Source organism: Patella vulgata, chromosome 1, assembly GCF_932274485.2.
Source record: "Patella vulgata chromosome 1, xgPatVulg1.2, whole genome shotgun sequence".
In the NCBI taxonomy this organism is placed as follows: Eukaryota; Metazoa; Mollusca; class Gastropoda; family Patellidae; genus Patella; species Patella vulgata.
Genome location: NC_065879.2, coordinates 86249364 through 86263375, shown reverse-complemented (window position 1 = coordinate 86263375; position 14012 = coordinate 86249364). Strand labels below are relative to the sequence as shown.

Sequence of the window (14012 nt, the reverse complement as noted above, 5' to 3'; positions counted from 1 at the left end):
AGAATTCGAAACCACGCCACTTGACTCAATGGCAGACCTTGCGCGAGGGGGTCTTTAGTTGTGGGAGGAACCGACGGAACCGGAGGACACTGAGAAACCCCTATCAACTTATTTAAAGGCTCAATACCACTCTTGTTGTAATGCACTGGACACATTAGCCGAATCGTTCGGCCGAATCGATCGGCCGAATCAATCGGCGCCGAATTTTATTCGGCCGAATGGGTGGACACACTAGCCCAATGCTTCGCCCGATTCAACCTGTCGATTGCATCACCTTTCACGTCACATGATTAAACATGGCGGCGTCTATGTCTTCAATCTATCACGTGACTTCTCGATATGAGTGGTGATTGGCTAATGAATTCTATATTCGGCCGAATGCTTCGGCGAAGCGGACACACCAGGCGAATATAGGATTTAATGGATACACAACAGGTAGGACACTAACACATCTAGTACTTAGAATAAGGCTATTTTTCTATTTTCTGGAGCTGTCAAGCCAGCCAGAGTGTTATTGTCCCTTTAAACACGATAGCCAGATAATAACTAAATTGAAAAACTGATAATCGAGATTTTATTTATTATCGTAATAAGGGTAGACTACACTGTTCTTCAAACGGCCATAACGCCGCTCAATATGAAGTAATTTGACTGAAATTTTTAAGATATTCCCCTTTCATTTATTCATATTTAACTATTATAGCGAAAACTGCGTCTCGCGTCTTTAAAGAATTTGTTAGAATAGAATTTATTTATATTTAACTATTATAGCAAGAACTGTCAGCTCTTTATCTAAATCTGAAATATTGCGTCGTTAAAGAATTGTTAGTATAAACATGTTACTGCCCTTTAAGTCACTATAGAATTTATTTTCAATTTTTATTTTTAAATCACTTAAACATGCATTTTACAAGAGTTAAATATGCCTATTGCAAGTCCTTCTTTGGGCCTTAAATGTTATATTAATTATTAATTAGACATTAATTAACAAAACTCTTGATGGCATCGGATACTCGAGATTTTAACTAGATTAGAACGGTTCGCCATTTAAAAGTTTAATAATTGAAAAGCGAGGCTAAATCTCGAATATACCAGTGCCCTGGTTACCACAGTGCACACATACTGTCAAAACTACAAACAGTGATACCTTGGCTCAGAATGAAGTAATTAAAATGAAATTTTCAATATTTTCATTTTACATTATCTATATTTGGAGCTATTATAACAAGAATGGTTAGCTCTTTATCTAAATCTTACATATTGTATCTTTAAAGTTACAATTTCATATTTTCTAAGAAAGTCAAAACATAATTATTTCTATGTCTTTTGCTCAATAGGTTGTCAACTCACTATTAAACGATCATAGGTGTCATTCTCACACTTAAAACTCATTTACACCGGAAATAATAACACAATTACCTCCAAATTACCTCCCTTGTTTTCTATTCTCCACCATGGAGTAGCTTTTTTCAAACGTTTGAATTTGAAGAGGAAAATGATATTTTTGCCAATTTCTCAACTGGCAATAGTGATATATAGGATTAATAGGATTATTCTTTAACAAAGTAGGACTGTTTATAGATACCATCTATTTTATGGCTTTATTTTAATAAATTTTAAAAATGTAACGTAAAAATATGAAATTGCAACTTTAAATAAAATAAAAATACTTATCAATCAATAATACCTTCTACAGTAGATATCGCTTTACATGTATTTGATTGGTCAATCAAAAAGGAACTACTTTTTTTTATTTTCAAAGAACAGTTCATTTTTCAATAAAAGTAACTTCTTTTTTTTTTATTAATAATGAACTATTTTTATTTAATTGACTTTAATGGAAACACTTGGTCAATATAAAGGACTTTGCAATGGTTGAATTTCTGTCAAAAAAATGATGTATCACTATGCTGTAATGTAATCAGGTTCAGTAAAAGTGAAATCTATAGCAAAGAATTATATTTATCTATTTGTTCATGTAAGAGAAAGAGAGAGAGAGAAATGGGGTTTAACGTCCATTCGACACATACTAGGTCATTTCGGAACTGACATATGGTTCAATTTTATTTCCATAATTCGCTCGCGCATAAGGGGTCTTAAGCAGTGGGAGGAAACCCGAGGACCCGGAGAAAACCCACGAGGTTGGCCAGGCGACCCTACTCCTTGTCACGTACAACTGGGGAATCGAAACCCCGCCAGCTGACTCAATGACAGACTTTATGATACAGCGCGCACGTGCTAACCATTCAGCCATCCACCCCCCCCCCCCCCTGTTCACGTAAGAAAAGACTGGGTGATAAATAAAATCAGAGCCTCGTTTTTTTTGTTTTTCTTTACTTTATCGACGTGTGTTGATATTTTTTTTTTTTTGTATCAAAATTTAAAAAGACTCGTAGGAGATTCTCTATTTGCCTATTATAGCGAAAACTGACAGCTCTTTATCTAAATCTTACGTTGTTTATTTTGTTTTTTGGGGGTTTTTTCAATTTATATTTTTGATAACTATTTTGGTAGCCTTAAAATAATAAGCTTATATTATATGAAAAATCCTCGTTTACTGCTTCTCAAACTTCCAGAGAAGTTGGCAGAGTTTGCGTTTATTTCTCTTCATGCAAGAGCGACACTTTCTGTTATACAAATAACGACATTTACGACAAGACCTACAAAAACGTCGTAAACAGTTCAATTGATTCGTTGAAATGTTAGAGCATTTACCCTTTAGGTAGCGGAATAAATTACATTTTTGCGTTGTTGTCCTTGTTGAAGTCGTAGTGGATGTGGTGGTGGTTGGAGTTGTAGTTGTGGTGGTTGGAGTCGTAGTGGATGTATTGGTGGTTGGAGTTGTAGTGGATGTGGTGGTGGTTGGAGTTGTAGTGGATGTAGTGGTGGTTGGAGTTGTAGTGGATGTAGTGGTGGTTGGAGTCGTAGTGGATGTAGTGGTGGTTGGAGTTGTAGTGGATGTAGTGGTGGTTGGAGTCGTAGTGGATGTAGTGGTGGTTGGAGTTGTAGGGGTTGTAGTGGTGGTTGTAGTGGCAGTTTCTTCTTTACAGTGATCACAGCATCGTAGAAGTACCGCTTGTATCCCATTAACTCTAAATCCCTCACACTGTTCAGGTGTATAAATAGTGCATGTTACAGTTGGTGAATCACCCTGGGGGCACAGATCTGTAAAATAAAATGAAATGGGGTTTAACGGCCTATTGTACTGCTCCGACTGGGCTAATGAAGGCGGGCATACACCCTGTCAAGTGCTATGAGGGATACGTTGCACTGACAGCGGCACTACTGCCTACTCGTATATCAAATTCCAACTGTCAAGGGATCTTTTACGTGCGTGTCAATGTATACATGGGACCTTGGTTTGTCAACTCATCCGAATGACTTTACGACTGACAAGGGGCTGGGGGTGTAGGGGTAGGGGCCACGCCGGTAATTCCCAATGTATATTCTCGACGAAAGCAGGGATAGAACATGGGACCTCTAGGTGAGCGAGCCAACGTCTTACTCATTGAATCACCGTGGCTCCTCTGTAATATTGCACGAAGCATGAGAAAGACTACACCAAGGTAATATTAATGTAGATTAAGTTATACAGAAACAGGCACTGGTCTAGTGGTTTAACGCGGGCGTGTGAAATCACAAGGTCTGTCATTGAGTCAACTGACGTGGTTTCGATTCTCCGGATGAACGTGAAAAGGAGTAGGGTCGCCTGTCCAACCTCTGGGATTTTCTCCTGGTCGTCCGGTTTCCTCCAATCGGTAAAGACAATGAAACATCTTAGTCCCGAAATAACCTAGTTTGTGTCGAGTGGACACTAAACCCAATTTGTCTCTCTCACACACACACACTACATACCTGACGATGTCACAGGGGCATCTTCGTCAAAAACACACTGACCCGCGATACACCACTGAAATATTAATAACATTTAATGATTTTAAAAATGAACAGAAACGAATTAATGTCTTTCATTGGATTGGGTTACGGTTTCTAAAGACATCAACGGAATGGATCAGAATCAATTAAAGACAACGCCATCCTATCGTCTACTAGGTTGTGTAACTTTCTAGTCTGGTGTATCAGGTCGTGTTACCTTTTAGTCTCGTGTATCAGGACGTGTTACCTTTTAGTCTCGTGTACCAGGTCATCTTACCGTTTAGGCTCGTGTACCAAGGCGTCTTCATGCTTAATGACTTAATGAATAAAACAAGAAAAATATTCAAGGACGTTTGCTATTTAGTTAATAAGATTTGCCATCGTGGCGTAGCTTCGACACGTGTGTTTAAAATAGAGTAGGTTCCTGCCTGACATTGGCTCCCCCCACCCCCGCCCGTTTAGCTGTATTGCGGTTAGTGCTAAACGATAAGGCCAGCTCAATCTTTCGTCATAGGTCATGAGATATAAACTGGGCTAGCGCTAATCCCAACCTAACCCTGGACCTAACCCCATTGCATACCCTAACCTACCATCTTGCCAACAATCACGTGTCCTAACCTCGTTAACAAATAGTTTTAGCCATTTGCCATCGAGTGGCGTAAACTCAACACGTGCGGTTAAAATAGAGTAGAGTCCCCTGTCTGACACCGGATTCCCCCCACCCTCCGCCCGTTTAGCTGAATTGCACATTACCTTCTGATTGCCACATGTAGTCATTTCGTCGAACGTCACGTTGACACACGCGGGAAAAGCAGCATTATTAGAACAAAGCCCTGTTCTGCACATTACTGAATAATCTGTTAAAGGTTGATCATACGTCGCCTGAATGTAAAATCAATGAAACTATATTACTAAAGAAGTCCTGAAGATGTAATATATACAATAAAGGGGCATTGTGGGAGATTAGGTAAAAGGCTAAAAGTTCTCATTATAAGAGTTAAAAACTAGATAATGTAAAGGGAATTAGCTGAAAATTTCAGTGAAATTAATCCACCCTGAACTGAGATGTTAGCTTTTGAATTTTAGGCCTAGCCTCGATCATTATTACTAAAGTCGGTACGTTAAAAAAACATAGTCTCCATTATCCATTTTTGGATTTAAACATCAAAGAGCGTTGAGCAACAGATCGGATTCAACTCCAGTAAATATCGCAAGCTAGCAATGACATCGAGAGTTGATTATGGCCCGGATAAGTTAATTAATGTCTAATTAATAATTTAGATAACATTTCAGGCCTAAAGAAAGACCTGCAATAGACAGATTTAGCTCTTGCATAATGTACGTTTAATCAATCCATGTATGCCCAAATCAATGTTGAAACTAAATCGGGAGTCATGATCACCCAGTGATTAAGGTGGCCATGTAGGCCTAGTAGGCCTAGATATTGTATGTTTATGTCAAGCTATTTTTAAGCAAAGTACTTCAGAATCACAAAATCATTATCCTAGGGCTGATATTGTTTTCAAATTTTTCATTCCGTGCACATTTAAACATAGTGATGAAAATGTAATTGATGTATTTTAAATAGTTCCTGGAATTTACAATAAATGTATTAGTTTTGTCTGTGATATTTTTAATCTTTTAGTTTTTTTTTATATATATAAATTCGATTCCCCGGTTGTACTTGACATGGTGTAGGGTCGCCTGTCCAACCTCGTGGGTTTTCTCCTGGTCATCCGCCCCCCCCCACTCCTAAAGATCCACACTCGTAAGCGAATTATTGAAATTAAATTGAACCATATGTTATTCCCGAAATGACTTAGTTTGTGTCAAGTGGACGTTAAAGATCTCTCTCTCTCTCTTTTAACAACAATAAATGTTGAACTTACGCGACAAAAATAAGAACCGGCTCCAAACTGTCGAATACACTGATCATCTGCACTAAGTGCTTCAGTCTGCCTTTTCTTTCTGTTGGTATAAATAGTAGCCCTTTTATTCCTGGTGGTATGAACATCTTGTGGCTGTAATAAATATACAATAATATAAACAACAATACCATTAATGGCGTAGCATTGGTTAATAAGAAAATGTGCCACTTCAAATAAATGATCTAATGTGTTTTATTCGATTAACGAGTTAAAGATACATTATGGGAGATTAGATAAAGAGCTGACAGTTCTCGCTATAATAGTTAAAAACTAGATAATGTAAAGGTAATTTGTTGACAATTTCAGTCAAATTGGTCCACTATGAACCGAGAAATCAGCTTTGTAAATTTCCGCCTAGCCTCGTTCATCATTACTAAAGTTAGTACGTTAAAAAGCATAGTCTCGATTATCCATTGTTTTGATTTAATTATCAATGAGCGTTTGCAGCATATAAGATTCTAATCCAGTCGATATCGAAGGCTAGCCTTGACATCGAGAGTTGATTATGGTCTAATTAATAATTTAGATAACATTTCGGGCCTAAAGAAAGACCTGCGATAGGCAGATTTAGCTCTTGCATAATGCATGTTTAAAGGACAATATTGGTGTCAGTCATTATCACATATCAAGAAAGGGAAATGACGGACGCAAAGGGAAAACATGAGTTATCCGTAAGGGTTATCGACTGAGACAGAGGGGTTCAAGTTAGATGAACACCCGAGCACGTGCTAGGTTGTACACTGAGAACGCGAGATCGTTCGAAGTGTTCAATTGCGCGAGCTCGGATGTTCATCTAACTTGACCCCGAGGGTCGAAGGTCGATAACTGACTTACACACTGGATTCTTTGTGTAAGAAGTTGAATGAGTTTATCACACAAAATAATTTTACCGATTCGTCTATAACAGGTATCAATACATTATTTTGCACGTCATAATATATTGTTGTTTACTCAGCAGATTGGGGAGTGGGTCAATAACCTGAATATGTGTATACCTGTTTATTTACGATGCATACAAATCAGATCATATCAATGTCAGGTTTTTGAAATACAATTTTAAGAAATGTGGATTAGTATATGGATAAATGTATTTTAAGCCTATTTGCTGATTTCCGGTTTTCGGCACTGTTTATACGCCAACATGTCATATATTGTCGTCGCTCCCGTCCGATGTCCACGATCTGGAGGCTGAACAATTATGGTCATGAGACGAAGAATCCTATTGACTTTCAATGATTTCCAATAATAACTTCCAGATTTATGGCCCTTGATATTTAATGTTTTTAGTACTCAACGTCAGTATAGGGCAGAATTAGAAGCCAAAGAAGTATGACAATTACTTAATGGGTTTGTTATTCATAATTATATTTTAGTGTGTTGTAAATGTTTTCCTTACTGACAAGGGGGGTTCGATGGCCCGGTTGTACGTGACAAGGAGTAGGGTAGCCTGTCTAACCTCGTGGGTTTTCTCCGGGTCCTCCGGTTTTCTCCCACTGCTAAAGACCCCTACGCGCAAGCGAATTTTTGAACTAAAATTGAACCATGTTAGTCCCGAAATGACCTAGTTTGTGTCGAGTGGACGTTAAACCCAATTTTTCTCTCCTAAGCGACAAAAGAAATAAATATGCTACGCCCCTTATTGACTGCCCAGACGACTTAGCTACTGTGGGCGTATGTTTCGTTGCCCCACAATCTATCTTTAAAATCCACAACAGACCAATGAATAATGTAATATCAATTTAGTGCGAATGGGGTATGCTGCATTGACTGGAATACGTTTTACATTCACGAATTGTCAGCCACAGAACAAACTAACCATGTGCGAAAAGAATAGCATGTGCGATGATGTAGGAAAGGTATTTTACAAGATTACAATTATCTAAAACATGACCAAACAGAAATTTATCTCAGTTTGCTAGGTTTTGTGTATTTGTTCTTTATACTATTGGATGCGTTTTCTAGCTAATGATACTATTTCACAAGCTATAGTGAAAAGATATTTATTTATTGTTTTAACTACATGTATTTATATTTTTTAATTAACACGGTGTTTCTTGTTATTTCTAACAAAATAACGAAAATGCATGGTCTGTTTTGACAATCACCGGGTTAGTATGTGGGGGTGTTCATTTATATGAACACCTACTTTTCCTTAAATGATCACCTGTGCACATGCTAAAACAACACCTCACAGGTTGATCAGTAACTTGAGCACCCGAGTCAGAACAAAGGGTCCAGCGTTTAATTCTATATGACTGACTGAAGTGACGAGTGATAACAGATTCACGGGCGAATTTCTGCTCACTAATAATTCCTTCGAAGACCAAAAGTTGTTATATGAGACTGAGAGGATACCTGATAATTCAAAAAATTAATTGAATGTCACTAGATAAAGCAGTGGACACATTAGCCGAACCAATCGGCGCCGAATTTTATTCGGCCGAATGGGTGGACACACAAGCCGAATGCTTCGCCCGATTCAACCTGTCGATTGCATCACCTATCACGTCACATGATTAAACATGGCGGCGTCTAGGTCTTCAATCTATCACGTGACTTCTCGATATGAGTGGTGATTGGCTAATGAATTCTATATTCGGCCGAATGCTTCGGCGACGCGGACACACCAGGCGAATATAATTCGGCCGAATAAATATTCATGATCTGACCGGTTTTAGTGGAATGTTGAGTCAGGGTTCATACGAGCGGCTTTTGACCCTCTGACGTGAGACATTTGATTAACCAATCAGCGTTGATGTTTCTAGTGGGACACCCACAGTTTCGTGTACCACACGTCAAGAACTCGCCGTAACAGACTGTTTCACTGGTTAACCCCTTACATCAACCAGAACGCGGGTTATATAACAACTCTTCCAGAACACGTCACTCATAACAACTCTTCCAGATGCTAGTGTGGTAAAGAAAGTAAAACCCAATTTTGAACTCTAAAAAACGAAACGAAATAGGATCTGTGTTTTAATCTAAATGTAGTTTTAGTTTCTATTCCTATTTGAACATATCTCTCCTCATAGTCAATCTATTGTTAAGATGTATAAATTGATGGGCCATCTCCTTTAACTGGCGTGATTTCGACTCCCCGCTTGTACGTGACAAGGAGTATCGTCGCCTATTCTATCTCTTGGGTTTTCTCTGGGTCCCCCGGTTTCCATTCCTATTTGAACATATCTCTCCTCGTAGTCAATCTATTGTTAAGATGTATAAATTGGTGGACCATCTCCTTTAACTGGCGTGATTTCTATCTCTTGGGTTTTCTCTGGGTCCCCCGGTTTCCCGCAGCTGCTAAAAGCCCATACGCGCAACCGAATTATTGAAATAAAATTGAACCATATGTTAGGCCCGAAATGACCTAGTTTACACCGCTCCCCCCCCTCTCTCTCTCTCTTTAACAGAATATCAGACTTACTATGACATTGCTGGATAATGAACCGACTTCCCTCTTTTCTCTGTTTACATTAACGGCGTCTGAAATTCATAAAACGTGTCACTTTAATATATGAAATAAAATGAAATGAAATGAAATGGGGTTTAACGTCCTACTGTTTTGCTCCGAACTGGGCTAATGAAGACGTGCATACGCCATACAGTGTGCTATGGGGGATATTTTGCCCGGACAGCGGCACTACGGCGTACTGTTATATCGAATTCCAACTGTTAAGGGATCTTTTACGTGCACGCCAAAGTGTACACGGGACCTCTAAATGAAAACACGGTGATGCGTAAAGTTTGCGTGTGGTTTGTTGGGTGTTTTGGTCTAGCTATCTATTGCATTTAATCAAAAAAAAAGTCCAGCTTATATGCAACAGAGGTCCAAAATAGCGTACATTAAAGGGACTATCCCGATTTTAACAGAGTCTCAGAAATAAAAGGAGCTAAATCGCTAATATTTGGGACGTAGAAAGTGACACAAATGGGTCGCAACGCATATAATAATGTAATATGAATGTATATAAACTGATTTACATTCCATCGTTTCTGCTTTTACTATAATTTCTAATCAGTGATGTTTGGCGAAATACGTCAGAAGTCTAAATCGAATGGCAATCTATACCGTCTGGTTTTTCCAGTCTACACCGATAGTATTTATTGCGCATGCTCTCCAGATAAGAATATGGCGTCATCGTTTGACATGACGGGTGGAATATGTCTAGCATCGTTCTTCGAGTCCCTGTTGCAAGCCGCTGAAACGCATTATGGTACACTATTCGTGTACCAATGGTAAAATATTTATTTTATCTTAAATATTGGATATCAGAAGCCCATCTTTTCCCGGTAAGATCACAACATCAATGTTGATTTAAATTGACAAATAGTTCGTGTTTTCAATGTCGAAGACTTTGGATGATATTGGGTTAGAGACTTAGGCTACTTTAAGCGCCAAATTATAGACGAATGGTGTATATACCTTGTCGAAAAAAAAATTTAAGCTCAAAATATTGAGTCGTTTGGAAGTGAACGTCAAAACCGCTTTCCCTGACACGTAACCCTTTTAAGATTTTTTTCATTGGGTGACCTGCTAATCTATTGCCGTTCCTTAGAGATCTATACAGAGATTATCAAGCTGTACTTGATAATGAAAGGTAAATTTCACCCACACGTTATTTTTATCCAGACACCGTTTTATCCAACTTGGAACACCGGTCTCCATTTCCAGATTAAGACGGATGGGATTAACCCGTGTCGGTGCACGTTGTGAGAATCACATATCAGGTATCAAGGGGTCCATATGGACCCCAGTTATAATTCAAAGTGTTTTTACGTACAGATATATCTGAATAAAAAGGCAGCGGTTTAGTTTTTATTTGCATTCATATTTGACAACTGAAAAACAACTAAATTATAATACAAAAACATTTTAGTGACATTTGAAAATGATTCAATAATTCTCACAAAATTGCTACTTTGCGTACTATGTGATAAAGAGATTAAATGGCAATTCACGCTTAATACACAAACCATTGAATATTTGGAATTCATCATTTCATTTGTGGTATTTGTAACATGCAGATGTTAAAAGAGAGAATACTCTGGCACACGCAATATGGTATTAGGCAGAAAATACATTAGCAAAATGCCTACTGTGAGTTGTAAGTTGGACCCCTAACTTGTTTGAAAACGTATCACGTATATATGCTGAGTTAGTTTCTCGGTCCTAAGGTAGAGGGTTTAGGGGCTTTTCAAGCAAAATATAATCGAGAGTGTCCATTTAATGTTCACATCAAACCCTACCTACATATTATTCAGTTAGTTTCTCGGCCCTAAGGTAGGGGATTTAAAGGGTTTTTCACACAAAAATTTTAATCGAGATGTCACTTTAATGTTCGCATCAAACCATGCCTACATATTATTTATGCTTCGTTTTATTTTTGTATTTTTATCATTTAGATCACATTCAGAAATCTTTACAAAGAAACGTGGGTATAATGTAATATGACCTGGATTTTCTTAATAAATTTATGAAGCAGAACTACACACGAACGTTTATTTATCAATGAAATGGGGTTTAACGTCCTATTTTTCTGCTCCAAGACGGGCATACGCAATACAGTGTGCTATGAGGCAGCGACACAAAGGCCTACTCTTATATCGAATTCCAACTGTAGATGGATATTTTACGTGCATGCCAATGTGTAAACGGGACTTCGGGTTTTCGGTCCTTCCGAACGACCTGACAGCTGTCCTTGTCAGGCCCTCCGTTTATTTATAACTTCTTGGTAATGAAACTCTAATATACAAGAGTACAAATTAAAGATACATTATGGGAGATTAGATAAATAGCTGGCAGTTCTCACTATAATAGTGAAAAACTATACAATGTAGGGGGAATTTGCTGAAAATTTCAGTCAAATTGATCCACTCTGAACCGAGAATTTAGCGATTGAATTTTTCTCCTGGCCTCGATCATCATTACTAAAGTTGGTACGATAAAAAACAGTCTCGATTATCCATTAAATCATGAACAATAGTGGAGCAACAACTCGGATGCTAATCCAGTAAATATCACAGGCTAGCGATAACATCGAGAATTGATTATGGTTTGGATAAGTTAATTAATGCCTAATTAATAATTTAGATAACATTTCAGGCCTAAAGAAAGACCTGAAATTGACAGATTTAGCTTTTGCATAATGTATGTTTAAGTATACTGAATAGTTGCATTATGAAAGAGCTAAATCTGCCTATTGCAGGTCTTTCTTTAGCCCTGAAATGTTATCTAAACTATTAATTAGACATTAATTAACTTATCCAGACCATGATCAACTCTCGATGGCATCATTAGCCTGCGATGTTTACTGGATTTGAATACATTTTGTGATAGCTAATGTAGCGTAAAAATAATTAAGCAATTTGTCTGAAATTTTCAACATATAGCCAGATAATAATTTGAGAGAGAGAGAGAGATGGGGTTTAACGTCCACTCGACACAGACTAGGTCATTTCGGGACTAACATATGGTTTAATTTTATTTCAATAATTCGCTTGTGCGTAGGGGTCTTTAGCAGTGAGGGGAAACCGGAGGACCCGGAGAAAACCCCCGAGGTTGGACAGGCGACCCTACTCCTTGTCACGTACAACCGGGGATTTCGAAACCACGCCAGTTCACTTAATAACAGGCCTTATGATACAGCGCGCACGTGCTAACCATTCGGCCATCCACCCCACCCCTCTTAAGAAATGGAGGTCGGGTGTTCGATCCCTGCATTGGCCGAGAAAGTTCATCCAGATTTTCCAGCGTGGTTTCCCCTTGTCAGTGATGCATGGCGGAGGGCCTGACAAGATAAGCTGTCTATACGTTCGGATGGGACGAAAAACCGAGGTCCCGTGTACACATTGGCGTGCACGTAAAAGATCCCTTGGCAGTTGGAATTCGATATAAGAGTAGGCCGTAGTGCCGCTGTCCAGGTAAAATGTCCGGCATAGCACACTGTATGGCGTATGTCCATCTTCATTAGCCCAGTTTAGGAGCAGAACAGCAAGTCAACCTAAGTCAACCTAAGTCAATTCGGGATTAAAATATCGCTCAATTTTATTTCGTTTATTCGTTAGCGTGTAGGGAACTTTAACAGTTGGAGAAAACCGAGGGACCCACATAAAACCCATGAGGTTGGAAAGACGACTCTACTCCTTGTCACGTACAAGCGAGAAAATTGAAACCACGCCACTTGACTCGGTGGCCGACGTTCTGATCCAACGTGCACGCGTCAACCATTCGGCCACCTAACCAAAAACTAAAATAAGAAGATGAAGAAAACATCTCAAGTGTACCCCCACCGCCGCCGGGGATGGACGGCCGAATGGTTAGCGCGTGCGCGTTGCATCCATCATACGGTCTGTCATTGATTCAACTGGCGTGGTTTCGATTCCCCGGTTGTAAGTACACAAGGAGTAGGCTTGTTTTGTCCAACCTTGTAGGTTTCTTCCGGTTTCGCAGGTTTTCTTTAACTGCCAAAGACCCCTACGCGCAAGCGAATTATTGAAATAAAATAGAACCATGTCGCACACCTAAAACAATTGATTAAAAGAATAAACACAAATTACCTTCCGCTTTGTTCTCAAGTTCCACTGAGGCATGGCAAACTGCAAAACAGCACGCAGCAATAAGAATCAAAAACTTCATTGTCGTAGTTGTATTATCAGCCTGATGGTGATCTCCGCCTAGCTTCACCCGACTGCTCGTTTTAAACAGAACGTGAGTTTATATACACTTCGTTTACCTTCGGTTCATCGATTTCAGGGGAGTGGTATCACAGTGTAGTCAATATTGACTGACTGACTGACGTATTTAAATTAAATTATCTTTTTTTTAATCGGATTCCCTGATGTTACAAAATGACAGGGAATCAACTTAAAAATAAAATAAAAATCAGAACTCTTTTTTGTTATAATTGGCATTGTCTGCGATATCACTTCGGTGGAAGCGGACGTTGCATTAAAGATACATTATGGGAGATCCGATAACGAGTTGGCAGTTTTCACTATAATAATTAAAAACTAGATAACGTAAAGGCAATTTGCTGAAAATTTCATTCAAATTGATCCACTATGAACCGAGAACTAAGCGAATGAAACTTCTGCCTAGCCTCGGTCATCATTACTAAAGTCTGTACATTAAACAGCATAGTCTCGATTTTCCATTTAATCGTTTAATCGAGATGGAAAGTTATGAAGTAAATCGGATCACAATCCACT

At 38.7% G+C, this 14012-nt stretch overlaps 1 protein-coding gene across 1 annotated transcript; it reads right to left on the bottom strand.

Moving 5' to 3' along the window:
* Nucleotides 1–560: 560 nt before the first annotated feature.
* On the bottom strand, nt 561–13481 carry LOC126808863 (integumentary mucin C.1). Its single transcript, XM_050533914.2, has 6 exons — nt 13362–13481; nt 9229–9287; nt 5766–5897; nt 4630–4758; nt 3856–3910; nt 561–3165 (listed from the first exon to the last, which is right to left on the bottom strand). Exons 1-6 carry the CDS (start codon nt 13438–13440, stop codon nt 2555–2557), a joined length of 1065 nt encoding a protein of 354 aa, XP_050389871.2. The 5' UTR covers nt 13441–13481; the 3' UTR covers nt 561–2554.
* Nucleotides 13482–14012: the final 531 nt, after the last annotated feature.

Excerpts from the sequence above, each read along its gene's own strand:
- LOC126808863 (XM_050533914.2), bottom strand. The coding sequence starts at position 13,440 with ATGAAGTTTTTGATTCTTATTGCTGCGTGCTGTTTTGCAGTTTGCCAT. Across the intron at positions 9,288-13,361 it reads ACTTGAGAACAAAGCGGAAG|ACGCCGTTAATGTAAACAGA; the intron begins GTAATTTGTGTT and ends TATGAATTTCAG. Across the intron at positions 5,898-9,228 it reads CATTATCCAGCAATGTCATA|CCACAAGATGTTCATACCAC; the intron begins GTAAGTCTGATA and ends TATTTATTACAG.